Raw genomic sequence first — 13,271 nt, 5'->3', positions numbered from 1 at the left:
CGATGGAAATATCACACCTAAATACCACGCTGACCCTCAGCCAGACCCCGTCAGTCTTTGTTGTTCACACACACACAGAACAAGACTAAGGTGCACACAAAAGAAAGATGGACACTCGTGCAAGTCAGGAAGAGGAACAAAGAGTGTTGGATGACTGGCAAATTAGAATCTCTTCGGCCGACCACAATTTATTCTGAGATGAGGGTAAGGTTTGTTTTGGGCTTTCTACAAAAATGTCTTCAAAACAATTCGAAAATATGTTGGTCAACCAGTTGTCGTCATAAATTCCAATTAACAATGTTCTACTTCACACCCAAGCTTCAAAATAAGCACTTTCGAATACCCCGCCTACTGCCCGAAGACAGCCCGTGACCCTCGTGAGGATAAGTGGTTTGGATAATTAATGCATTATTAATAATATTGCTATTACTGAATCACATCAGAATTAATTCTGTAAGAAGACTCCATATACTGTGTGTTTTTCTAATAATAATAATGAATAATGAATGTGTCTGACAAATTTTCAAGATAGGCAACATCCTACAATGGCCAAGTCAACCAATGCTTGTGAGGAACAGATTGTTCATCACTGCCAAGCGATATGTCTTTATTGTGGCACGTCTTGATGCTGCAGTTGATCTGTTTTGAATCTTTGACAGTTCCGACTTAATCAGTTGACAGCTAAGGGGCCTCTGATTGCGTGTGTCCTCCGTAACTGGAAATGTATGATTATCTTGTTGCAGACACATCCAAGCAGAGCAAACAGTCATACAATGTCATTTTATGAAGAGAGAGAGAGAGAGGGATTACTGACAGTTCAAAGATGAAATCAATAAGGTAAGCGCAAGACAGGAATTATTCTGCGCTTTTAGATCTTCAACAACAACATCTGGGCTAATTAAAGTTGATTCTTTGTCAAAGAGACAGGCGTGTATGCCGAAGGGATGAGGAAGAATTTAGACTTCATGAGGGAAATGGAGCAAATTGACCCAGTGAATGAGGGAAGTGTTTCATTACATGTCCCGGGGGTTTGCAGGGTAATAAGGTTAAAGCTAGGGGCACGCACTGGAGGATCAAGAAACACAAGCAGACGGGGCTGGCGATAAAAAGCACTAGTGGCACAGTGAGGACGGCGTTGTAAAACCAACCTCCTCCCCAAGTCTAGTTTCAATTCAGCTTACAGAAGGAGATAAGAAAAGTGTTCAGAGGTCACGTGAAAGGATTATTCGATATATTCGCAGCACCACAAGTAAAAGACGGAATAAACCACATCTTATTTTGACCTGCAACCCGCTTCCATTTATCCGTTTTCTACAGCGCATGTGCTCGTTAAAGTCGTGGGTGAGATGGAGCCGGCTGGTGTTGGGCGAATCGTGAGGTACAACCTGGACTGGTCGCCAGTAAGAAAATTTTCATTTACACTCACACCTTATGGGGACACGCCTGCCTTATGGGGACAGCGTTCTTGTGGAGTCACCTGCCTTATGGGGACACACACCTTTCATGAAATCAAGGTGGGGACACCTGCATGGTAATGTGGGGCACACGGGCCAGCGTAGTGAGGTCATCTAGATGATGAGTATGGACAAATCTCTTTCTGGATTAGCAATACAATATCAGTACACGCACACACAAGCACACACACTGCATGCACCCCGAGTGAATGGAGCCGTTTGAAGGGCAGACGGGGCAAGGTGGAGAGGTGACCAGTGTCCAGGTGTGCCTCTCCAATTATTTGTTGCAGCCGCCTCTTCAAAGTACACACACATACACACTCGCGTGTACACATGCAAGCACACACACCAAAACACACAGTGGTAGGTCGAACTCCCCGCTCATCAATCCCAAACACACAAGTAAAGCACCTCCCAGCTTTGGCACCTGCTCTCCCTCTTGCAGAGGGAGGAGGGCGAGCATGAGGTACAGCAGGAGAGAGAATCCATGTGATATCCTGTTTGGATATCTTGTCTGTTTAAAACTGGGTGCTATATTTTTTGTATTTATTCACCTACGACACGGCAATCCCCGGCGCACTGATTTAACATCGTGTGTGTTACTACGATTTTGCATTGAGGCCAATGCTTTCTGACTTTGAAAATGTGAAACATGAAGGTGCAGGGCGTGAGGGCAGGACAAGTAAAGAAAGATGGACAATAGAGAGAATGGGGGGAAAAAAACAAAGATGGAGGGAAAGAGGTATAGGTGAGCACAGGGGGGGTGAGAAAAAAAATCGTTAAACAAACAGAAAGTAATAAGGGGAGCCGAGCACTGCGGGGGGTGAGAAGACAGAAGGGAGACGGCAGCAGATCAAAGAGAGAAGCGTGCAGCGCAGGAAAAAAAAAAAAAAAAGAGTTTAAACAAAGCTTGAAGCCACCAGGTCAGATGACGGTGCTAGCAAACACACACTTCCTCTGAAATATGCTACTATTGACTTGCCGTTGTTTATGGTATATGAATTCATATTCTCTCACAAATATGGGCATCTTTTTAAGAAATCATCCTTTTCGTAGCACTCACACTCGCACTCAGAGTCGTTTGCAGTATAGAAAATGATCGGATGGATGTTCGTCAAGGCACTGTGGTAAAAACAATAAAAGGACAATTAGTCTTCCTTCGAGAGCAGAGACACCAACTCCGGTCCGCTAATTCCAACGATCAGCAGAGTTCATGACCCTTGCTCTAGCGCAGGCAACGTCCAGTTCCAATTCTCAATGACTGCGATGCTGCCTGTTTTCCATGTCTCCCTGCTGCAACACACCTGATTCAAACAATCAGCTCATTAGCAAACTCTGAAGGGGCATGATAACGATCTTGATCATGAGGTGGTGGGCGAAGAAAACAAAACAAAAAATAATCATTTCAAAAATTGGAAGCGAAAAAACATGTGAATATGCAATTCTGCACGAGCCTCTCTTCCATATCGTCCTCTCAAACACCAACGACATTCATGTCTTCCCTCACTCTAGCTATCAACCTCGCTTCGGCCTCTCTTGCCCCGAAAATGTGCTCAAATTCAGCCCGATGATTGATGGGCAGTACATCGCATAAACGCCAACATTCACACTGCTGCCAAGTCCACCCCAGTTATCGTGAACGCCTCCGACCATGAAAACATAAGTGCATCGGCATCTCCTCAAACGTGAGTGGAGCATTTGACTACATTTGAAAGACTTTCCAGTACAACTTGCCTGAAGGTGTCGTAGCGTATTTTGTCGGCCTACTTCAGTGATGTAACACAAACATGTGGCGAACGTCACGGAACCCTCAATTTTCTTAACGTAGCATCGCAAGGCCTTCGGAAGAATTTATTATTCTACAATATTCATCTATGTCCACCTACAGACATCTTAGAATCCAGGTGCTCCAGCGAAAAACAAGCCTCAGCCTACAAAGGTTGGCTCTGGTTATCTTGGCTGTGTCACTGGCGACAAATCGGAAGTACAGCAGTGGAAAGTTACGATGATATTTCCTAGAGGAGTCGAAGGAGGAGATTGGAACTCGCCATGAGACATTTGGTCTCTCAGACCCCAATATTCAGAAAGAATATAACCAAGTAAATGCACTGAGCAATCAGCTAATAAAAATAAATCAAAGATAGAGTGTAGATAAAAACATGCTTTCCTCGATTACATTAAGCAATATCAGGGTATTTTTTGGGGGGGATTGTCTTGGGCACAATTATTCAATGCAGCCACAAAAACTGTGTTTTTAGCAGTAGATTTAAGTTGAAACCATATCCGGAAGGAGGTATTTTGAACTCTGTCATGAATTCCGAGTAATTCTTTAAAAAGAAAAAAAAAATAGACAGCTGCAACACCACACACACACACACGCCCACACACACGCATACACAAGCGCTGTCGTAGGTCTTTACTTAATGAGCTCCAAAAGCAGCTCTTCCCTACTGTGCTGAATAGGGGGTGAGCGATGGACACATTAGCGAGGGGATGAGGAAGGAGGAGAGCAAGATGAGAAGTGATATTACAAACATCGAAGGGGAGATGGAGGAGAGGATGTGTTCTCACTGTGTTTGTTGGTCATCAAATGTGCTGCGGATGCAGAAGCAAGGTGACACATTTTTAAGATTTTTTTTTCTTGATTTTATAACCACTGGTCAAAATCAGGACTCTGCGTGGAAACTTTTGAAAGCTTAAAGCAGGGGTGGGCAAACTTTTTGATTGGCGGGCCACAATGGGTTCTAAAATTTGACAGAGGGGCCGGACCAGGAGCAGATGGATGGAGTGTTTTGGTAACCTCACGTCATCCGAGAAATAAAAAAAAATACATTTAATTTTAAATGAAAGTGAACAAAAGCATTACAACAATATATATGTCTTTGAAAAACCACGGTATTTAGAAAATAAAACATATTCATTTAATTTTTTTCAAGTTTGGCGGGCCAGATTAAAACATTTCATGGGCCGCATGTGGCCCCCAGGCCGTAGTTTGCCCACACCTTGCCTTAAACAGTACCGGACTTTGGACAACGGGGTTTTGGGGTCAAGTCCTGCGCTGGGAAAATATCAGAAATTAAGTTTCTGACTCAATTTTACCCGAGGACACATGCCATGAGCTGATTTTTTTCAATTGAATTTGGGATTACGTGGAAGCCAAACTGATTTTTTTTTTTTTAACCCTACTTTGAAAATTTTGACTGTTTTAAAAACAGAGGTCACACATTTTTACACACCTTTCTACTTGAATAAACTTGAAACTAACTATTAGCAACACACTTCACAAACTGGCAGTTATACATAAATTCAGTTATGGATTCACCGCAGTCACGGTGAAGTTATGCTCTCTTCAAATTTTCATTGTGGCGCACTTTAACATTCCGGGTATAGGGAGATGAATCTTTGTCTCATGAGCTGACGCCTCTCTTTTTATAAGTGCTGTGTGTATGACAAGCAGATTTACTTCTGCTTTGGTTTATTGTGCTTTACGTCTCTTCCCGGTGCACTCAAAACATTTTAACTCCTGTTTTTGTGCCCGATTATGCGAGAGGCATCTTTATTCACCAGCCAATGACTTCTGACATGTTGCTTTTTCGGTTAACAAGCGCTAAAAGTCTTTTCATCACTTTGTACCTCATACACTACACGGAAAGTACTGCTGCAGTCCGGCCCGCATTTTATTTGATCGTGTATCATCATCAGCAGCGTAGGATGGATTTGAAAAGTCGAGTTGACCGGGAAAACATGTTTATATATTTCATGACAATATTGTGTGGAGTTTGTATGTTTTTCTTGTGCTTGATGGGCCTGTCTGCCCTTTTTTTTTTTTTTTTTAAACTCATCTTAAAACACATTTTTATTCTGTGGCTTTTCACTCAGAATGAGACTCGATATCGTTTTAGTGTTTTGTGACGGTTTCTGTTTTTTTTTTTTTTATGTTATTAATTATTGTTTTAACTGTCTTTGTTATCGCATGACTAATTTTTACTCAATGTTCGGCTTTTCGTATGCAGCAATGGTTGTTTTGAGAACAGGCTGCTGTGTCTACTAAGAGAATGGATCAGATGAGCCCTCCCCTCACCCCGTGAAAATAAATCAATTAATTAATATATTCATTAATTCTGCCCTATGATTGGCTCCAGCTCAACCGCGACCCGAAGGAGGACAACAGGTATAGTTAATAACATATAACATATCATAACATATATTTCAGCCAGGGTGGTGACCAGTAGGGGCTCCATGGTTTCTTTTTTTTTTTTTTGTGGTTAGGTTTACAAAAACAACACCACTAAATTCCCTTTGTGTAGTGGAAGGGTGGACCATGTTCCGGAACTTGGTATTTGGTGCATTTTGGTAAATGTAGATATATTATTACATCATTTTCTTGATTCACTTGAGTCATAATCACAGCAATAGTCCAGACCCCACCCAAGAAAAAAAATCAATTAAAAAAATTAAATTAATGTATTTTCGACCAACTAACACGTACAACAATTTTTTTTTTTCACGACAGTATGATTGGAAAACCACAAACTCCTCTTTGTTTTGTTTTTGTTTTGTTACGGTGCAACATTTGCTGAGATCTGCAGTGTCATTCCACTGAAATATCATTAATGAAATCACTCTCTCAATTAGGACATTTTCCTCTTCTGACAGCTTTTTCTTTTGTTTTTTGTCTTCTTCCCCTCACAAAGACTCTGATCACCCACTATCCCCACCCCACACCTCTCACTGGTCACACACACACACACACACACACACACATGCTCATGTTGTCTGTGCTGGATGTGACTCCACTTCCAATTACTTTGCAGCTACGGCAGCAGGACCCTAAATAGGTTGTAGCACCAAACAGGCATGCCTGCAACGGATCACACAGTGGGAGGGAAGTAAAAAGAGAACGAGGGAGGGACGGAAGAAGAGGTGCGATTTGCTGGAGAGGAGATGAAGAGTGAAAATGAAGAGGATGAAAAAGACATTTATGTTTGGCTGAGGAAGAGGACAGGCGAGAAGTGTCGGGCAGCCAGGAGAAGGAATAAAGATATGATGCCGGGTGGAGGAAGAGGAGTGGAAAAACAAAAGCAGATTTCCTTATGTTTGTTACGTGATAATATTGCAGGTAGTCGGTGGCTGAGTGTGAAGCGGTGGAGAGTGGGAGATGAAGCGAAAGGAGGAGAGGAGGAGGGGGGAAGGGAGCAAGGAATGAAAAGTGAAAAATAAAGGCCAGTAGTGGGTGAGAATGAAAAGACGGTCATTTTCTGCACAGCTTAATGCAAAGTCTTTAAAGAGTCTAATGCAAGGTACAATTTTACTTTTTATTACAACGTTATAACAGATAGACTCTTGAATAAAAAAATAAATAAATTAAATGCATTACTGATCAATTTTCAGACAACCCCGCAGGATATGTTCATCATGTAAAAACAGTTAACTAAATAGGGGCCCCAAAACAGAACCCTGTGGAACGCCATACGATTGGCAGAGCGCTACTCAGAGCAGCTTCCGTGAACACAAAAGGTCCTGACAGCCAGATAGGATCTAAACCACTCTAGAGAGCTACCATGAAGAGCCGGCAACCTATTTTGCAAACACATTTAGAAAAGAAAATAGTAAAATATCAACAAAGAACCACTACTTTACCCTCTAGACTTTTTTTTTCTTCAATGATGACTTTAATTTTTTTAAGAAAAAACTAGGACTTCATTTTCATAATATTGTCACTGGATATTAGTCGCAATTTTCCGGAGCATTCTAGTTTCTTTCTCGCCATCCACGCGGAATAAGTTGACGTTTTTTCTCTGCTTTTGGCTTAGCGTCGCCAAAAGCGAAGAGATGTGTATGATCATATTTATGCGTACAGATCTTTAAGTGCAGTAACCATACCTGGCCAGTGGAGGGCCTACCAAGCAAAAACTACTTTGTTCTGGTCAAAATTTCCTCGGCTGAGATGTAGAATATCAAAAGCACAACTTCAATTTAACTCAATTATAACAATTTATTTAGTCCACAGCCAATGATGAACTAAAAACAGCATTTACCCTTTCATCAATTTGCCAAAAATCTCCACTAATCTTTTAATTTTTAACATGGATTGCAGATTTCTGGGCTTGGCCCATAACAAAAATTAAATAAATACTGATCAAATACGAAACTTTAAATGTGATGCAGGTGTAGCTACAGGTATCCCAAGCTTTCTGTTTTGACAGCTAAAGTGACCTCTCATTTCAAGTCCTGGGCAGAACAAGAAGCAGCAGGAGAAAATGCGCCCTGGTCAGCTATATTTATCCCCACCTCTTCTCCTCCATCAGCCAAAGTGAGTTTGACTCTTGACAAAATAAAAGCCTGTAAACTCCCGCTTCTCTTTGCAGACATCTTGCCAATCTCGGAGACGGTGTGAGTCTGTCCATGTCTCTATATTTTCCCCATAAATCTCTTGTGTTTCTTTTTGACACGTGTGGGCGTTTGTCTTGTCCGCGTGTGTGTGTGCGTGTGTGTCGGTACGGTAAGTGACTGCTACCGGGAGTGCGTGTGAGTGTGTGTCCATAGCCACTTCCACGCTCTGCATCACCATTCGTCTCAATTTAACAGCGCTCAATGTGCGACTCCCCCCTGCGCTCGCGTTGAGCGTGTGCAGCCATCAGAGGATGGAGATATATAAATCATTGGTAGGAGATTACTGCTGTTTTATTATTCATGATGCGGGCCTTTTATTGCCACTGATATTTATCTCTTCACTATCTGCCTTGACCTGCAAGAGAAAGAGGGATGAGGGAGGAGAAAGAAGGGTGGGCCAAGTCGGTGTGTTTGGAAAGGGGTGGGAGGATTTCGCTGATGTGCACATAAATACATTTGTTAAGTGGGCGGGTATGGTCGGGAATTAGTGTGCATGTTGCCTTCTATTTTCCACCCATGTACATTTGGAGCCACATAAAGATTGTAAGCGTTGAAGGCAACAACAGCAAAGCGAAATTAGCACTTGTGGCAAGTTTCACTTGGCAATTGCTCTTTTAAGTGCACACATCCTGGAAATGGGACTTTTCAATGGCTTTGATAAAAAAAAAAAAAAAAGAAAAAAGTTGGGCCACCAATCATTTGTGAAATTAAAGGGCGAGCATGCAGAATGTTTGGATTTTTCAAAGTTCATCCATCCATCCATCATCTGAGCCGCTTATCCTAGTAAGGGTCGCATGCGCTGGAGCCTATCCCAGCTGTCAACGGGGAGTAGGCGGAGTACATCCTGAACTGGTTGCCAGCCAATCGCAGGGCACACAAAGACAAACAATCATCCACACTCACAATCACACCTTGGGACAATTTGTCGCGTTCAATCATGCTACCATGCGTGTTTTCGGAATGTGGGAGGAAACCGGAGTACCCGGAGAAAAGCCACGCAGGCACGGGAAGAACATGTAAACTCCACACAGGAAGGACGGAACCGGAATCGAACCCTGCAGCTCTGTACTGTGAGGACATCGTGCTAACCAGTCGGCCACCTTGCCGCCCTTGTCAAAGTTCATTCATTAGAAAAAAAAAACTATTTATTTAATTGTGCAAAAATATGTTCTAACATATCAACGTACTTTTTTTTTTATATAATCATACGTCTACTAATCGCTGTTGGAATCTTTATTTTTTTTGTTCCTCTGGGAATTTAAGCAAACTGGGTGGTTAGCTCGCCGGCATCAGAGTGCAGAGGTTGTGGCTTTGATTCCGGATCCTGCTTTCCCGTGTGGAGTTTGCACGTTGTCCGCGTGCCCTTGTGGGTTTTCTGCGGGTACTCCATTTTCCTCCCACATTCCAAAAACATGCAATATTTTGTTTGTCTGCGTGTGCTCTGTGACGAGCTGGCAACCAATTTAGGGTGTACCTCTCCTACTTCCCAAAGACAGCAGGAATAGGCTCCAGCACACCTGCGACCCTCATGAGGATAAGTGGTTTGGATAATGATTGGATGGATGGTAATTTAAGCTTTTATAAATTTTCTCCCCCGTAGGCATGTTTTCCTCTGGATACACTGACACCAGGCAGACATTTGAACATTTTTCACAACTTGGCAAAAAAAAACAGGTAAAATGCTCAATCAAACATTTTCTTTTACAATTAAAAAAAATGAATGTTGGATTTCTTTGACATAAGACGACACAATAGAGTGCAAATTGACAAAAACAAACGCTTGTGTGTCCGTAATTATAATAATAATGAAAAAATATTGATTTGGAACATTTCTCCATCATCTGTGGACCAAGACATCAAGTTTAATGTCACCCCGCCATGCTGAAGCTAACACTACCACCTTGTGGCTAAAGTTGGTAAAACGTTTGACTGGAAGTTTTTTGGTTTTTCATGCGCGTATATTTATTGGTTAATTTCGAAGCTGCTGTGTATCCCTACTTGTGGCAATCCTAGAATAGAAATTATTAAATTACTCATTGATAACTCAAAATTCATACGGCTCTCTGGGCTCATCGTGTAAATATTTCTCCTTGAGCTGTGCTGAAGGTTGGTTTATAGAATATTAAAGCACCCCAAGTATTCCTTTTCAACTCTAAATTACTGTTCCCTTGTTAATGCTATTCGGCAGCAGTCCTCCAGCTAAATGGACCTTTCAAACGCTAAATTTGTTCACCAAGTTAATCGTGTTAACAAACGCAGTGGCCCATTCTGAAATACAATTGGCTGGATTAAATAGTGGTGGGCCTCTGTGCTAGATTTGCTTTTTTGAAGAGTTTACACAATCTGAGGTGAGGCTAGCTGTTTGCGGTCTCACGCTTGTATTTGAACATGAAATTCAGCACTTTTAAAGATAAAATTAAAAAAAAAAAGCACATACCAGATAACTAAAATGAAAAATAATTTTATAGAATCATTGATTTTTTTTTACTTTTCACATGTAGGTGAGGCTCTGCCTCGCTTGACCATGCATACTGTACACACACTGACCATACTCAGAACACTCACACACACATTCACGAACACACACCGACACAAACACACACACACACACACACACCCACACACACACACACACACACAAAGCAAAGGCGTGATGAGTCAGTCATCGGGTTCGATGACGCACTGCTCTACGATGTCCCTGAGGTTTGGATTCTCCATGGCGGCTGCCACTCGTTCCTTGTCATTGATCTGCTTGTTGACTGGACGCAAACACAGAAACATGACACGCATTAAAAAAGGGACGTCAAAGTCATTTTTATTTTTATCTTCCAAGGGCCACGTCAGCTTAATGGTTACATTTCACCTTACTTTATCAAAAAAAACGATCAAACTATACAGAATTAACGAATGACGAATAGTGAATATAAAAGATCTATTACACAATGAATAAACATTTGAATTAACCAATTACAAGGGGAACACATACTCATTAATACAAGAACAATTCCACGACATTTGATAATAAAAAAGCTTGGAGAGCTGGATTAAAGAGTGTAGTACAATTTCCGTACGAGATTCAGACAAAAACACACGACAAAGAGTACATGACATGCAGGTAATGTAAAGAAACTTACTGTCCTCTTCAGTGGAGTGTGTTCCTTCACTGATGTAAATCTCCAGCTGACGAGAAAAAAATGTTCATGTGACGCCATGGCCGTGTTGAGTAAAGATCACTGAATCCTTACCCCCATACAGGGATTTTTAAATATACTACAACATTCCCTCCTTTATTGCTGAGGTTACGATCCATAGCCCATCACAACAGACATAAATATGCAACATAGGAAATTGATATATTTGTTTCAGGTAAAAAGCTTTACAAAATCACATTCTACACTGTGGTGACTCAGAATGTATGTGGCTTTAAAAGGCGGGTCCAGGTCAGATGAGTGACATGAGAGGCAGTTCATGAAAGTGTACAGTTGGCTGGCTAATTGTTAGCCAACTTGAGTATCAGGTGACATGGTTGTGGCCATGCAGCCAGTGTATCAAAGTGATGGTTACGTGTTGCTTTTGTGATGGTTTGTTCAAAAAAGCGATTGAACGCGCACCAGTGGCTGGGTTTCTTCTTGACCACCAATGGAGAGATTACAATTTGATATTCAGTGGTAGGGTATATTAAATTAGAATGACACATGCAATGTGCTCATAACAACGACAATTACATAATTCTGCCCTATAGTAAAAATCCATGACCTAATATTAGATGTATAGGATCTAAATATCTGTAATAGAGTGAGACTGTTAGAAATAAGCCACAATATGGCAAGGGACGACTGTAGAGGCTAGAGAGTATTTCCCAACTCAAACAATGTAAACACATCAAGTTGCTGCATTGTCATTCACTTACTTTGTGTTTGAAGGGCAGACATCTCTGCAGCTTGACTTGTAAACACAAACCTGCACATGCACGCAAGAAACACATAAAACAACAGTCAGGATGACACAAAAGTGGAGGACAGGATGCAGCCAAGGAAGGGACTGACCGATGAGGGTGGCCAGGGAGCAATGTGGGACAGTCGGGGAGAATTTGATGATTATGAGGTACTCGTCGTGGCCCAGCTCCTGGACTTCCACGCATTTCTCTGTCACCACGTCCAGCTCCTCGAGCGTGTTGGGCTTCTCTGGGTCTCGGATGGTTCGGATCACGTCTGACACAAACCACATTAAGAGATTTTTAGTGCTACTTAAACTTTACGTCTCATACAGTGGTTTTATATAATGCAATTTACTGAGTGTACTATAACATTCATCTGTTGGATGTCTGCCTTTTAGGGGGGGGGGGCTCATAAGTGACATCATGAGCTCGAGTCGTTTAGTCTGCATGTGAGCGTCTAGGCGTGAGTTCAATTAACAATTAAGTATGCATGGGCAATTATTGCTCTCCTTGCCCACATGGCATCGCATAGCTCCGCTTTTTTTCCCACTTCACTCGAGTGGCGTCATATTAGAAGATCGCAACACACATCAAAAATATAAAATCGATCAAGAGATGGCTGGTAGATCAAATGTTAAAAACTCGTAAAGGGGGGCACTCTTAGTATAATGTGTTTTTACAGGAATCCAAATGTTTTTGAAAACCAGAATATACATGATTTAAAGTAGATTACCATTATTGAGCCAACCATCAGGTTAATTTTAATCTCTTCGTAATAATCCTTATCAGACCATTCAAATGTGTTTTATTGCGCTAACGTTATCGTGACAAAAAAAACTTCCTATCGGCGAGCGACACCAAGAACACTAAATTTGTGTTTTACTTAACGCCCGTTCGTATACATCAAATTTTAAGACGATGATAGTTAACCAATGCACGTGTTCAAAAGATCAACACGTCACTACTTGTCCTGTGCTTAATTAAAACGATCACTTTTTTTAGGTAGTCTAGTCCAGAATCACCCACCGTAAACTTCCAAGGCTTTCTCTTCCATTGTTGTGCTCCTCAGATTTCTGGCGTCAAAGTGCGGCCCGAGCAGGCGCTTAACAAACACTGTGTGTGGTGGTCATGATAAGAGGCAAAAACGAAAAATGCAGCGCGAGAAAAGTGACTTGGACGAACGAGAAGTGTTCACAAACGTCAACATCAGGCAGTTTTCTTCAACTGTTCTCAGATCAGCTCTAGATAGCATCAGTAGGCTGACATTTTGTTTCCGGCAAAAGCAATCGATTCCCGATCGGTCGTGCTGAAATCAGCCCAAAATGCTTTCCATTTGAGACGCTAAAACAAACACAAAAAAGCCGGCTAAACCGCCCCCTTAATGGCGTTGACTCTACATATTTATTTTATTTCAATAAAGAGAAGTAATTTCTTTGCAGCGACGTATATAAATTCCACACAATGGACAATGTTATCTTGTGACTTTG

General features: G+C 41.7%; 1 protein-coding gene across 1 annotated transcript; it reads right to left on the bottom strand.

Moving 5' to 3' along the window:
- Positions 1 to 10,292: 10,292 nt before the first annotated feature.
- Positions 10,293 to 13,084, bottom strand: ciao2a (cytosolic iron-sulfur assembly component 2A). The gene is made up of 5 exons (XM_088298545.1): positions 12,811 to 13,084; positions 11,894 to 12,058; positions 11,758 to 11,807; positions 10,982 to 11,027; positions 10,293 to 10,606 (listed from the first exon to the last, which is right to left on the bottom strand). The coding sequence occupies exons 1-5, from the start codon at positions 12,836 to 12,838 to the stop codon at positions 10,506 to 10,508; spliced, it is 390 nt and encodes a 129-aa protein (XP_088154671.1). The 5' UTR covers positions 12,839 to 13,084; the 3' UTR covers positions 10,293 to 10,505.
- Positions 13,085 to 13,271: the final 187 nt, after the last annotated feature.

Source organism: Idiotropiscis lumnitzeri, chromosome 6 (genome assembly GCF_059441095.1).
Source record: "Idiotropiscis lumnitzeri isolate Australia: NSW breed Sydney's pygmy pipehorse chromosome 6, RoL_Ilum_1.0, whole genome shotgun sequence".
Classification (NCBI taxonomy): domain Eukaryota; kingdom Metazoa; phylum Chordata; class Actinopteri; order Syngnathiformes; family Syngnathidae; genus Idiotropiscis; species Idiotropiscis lumnitzeri.
This window is presented reverse-complemented; position numbering and strand designations above follow the sequence as displayed.

Coding starts and splice junctions, on each gene's coding strand:
- ciao2a (XM_088298545.1), bottom strand. CDS start 12,838: ATGGAAGAGAAAGCCTTGGAAGTTTACG. Junction 11,028..11,757: donor GTCTGCCCTTCAAACACAAA/GTAAGTGAATGA, acceptor TTTTCTCGTCAG/CTGGAGATTTACATCAGTGA. Junction 10,607..10,981: donor ACACTCCACTGAAGAGGACA/GTAAGTTTCTTT, acceptor GTTTGCGTCCAG/TCAACAAGCAGATCAATGAC.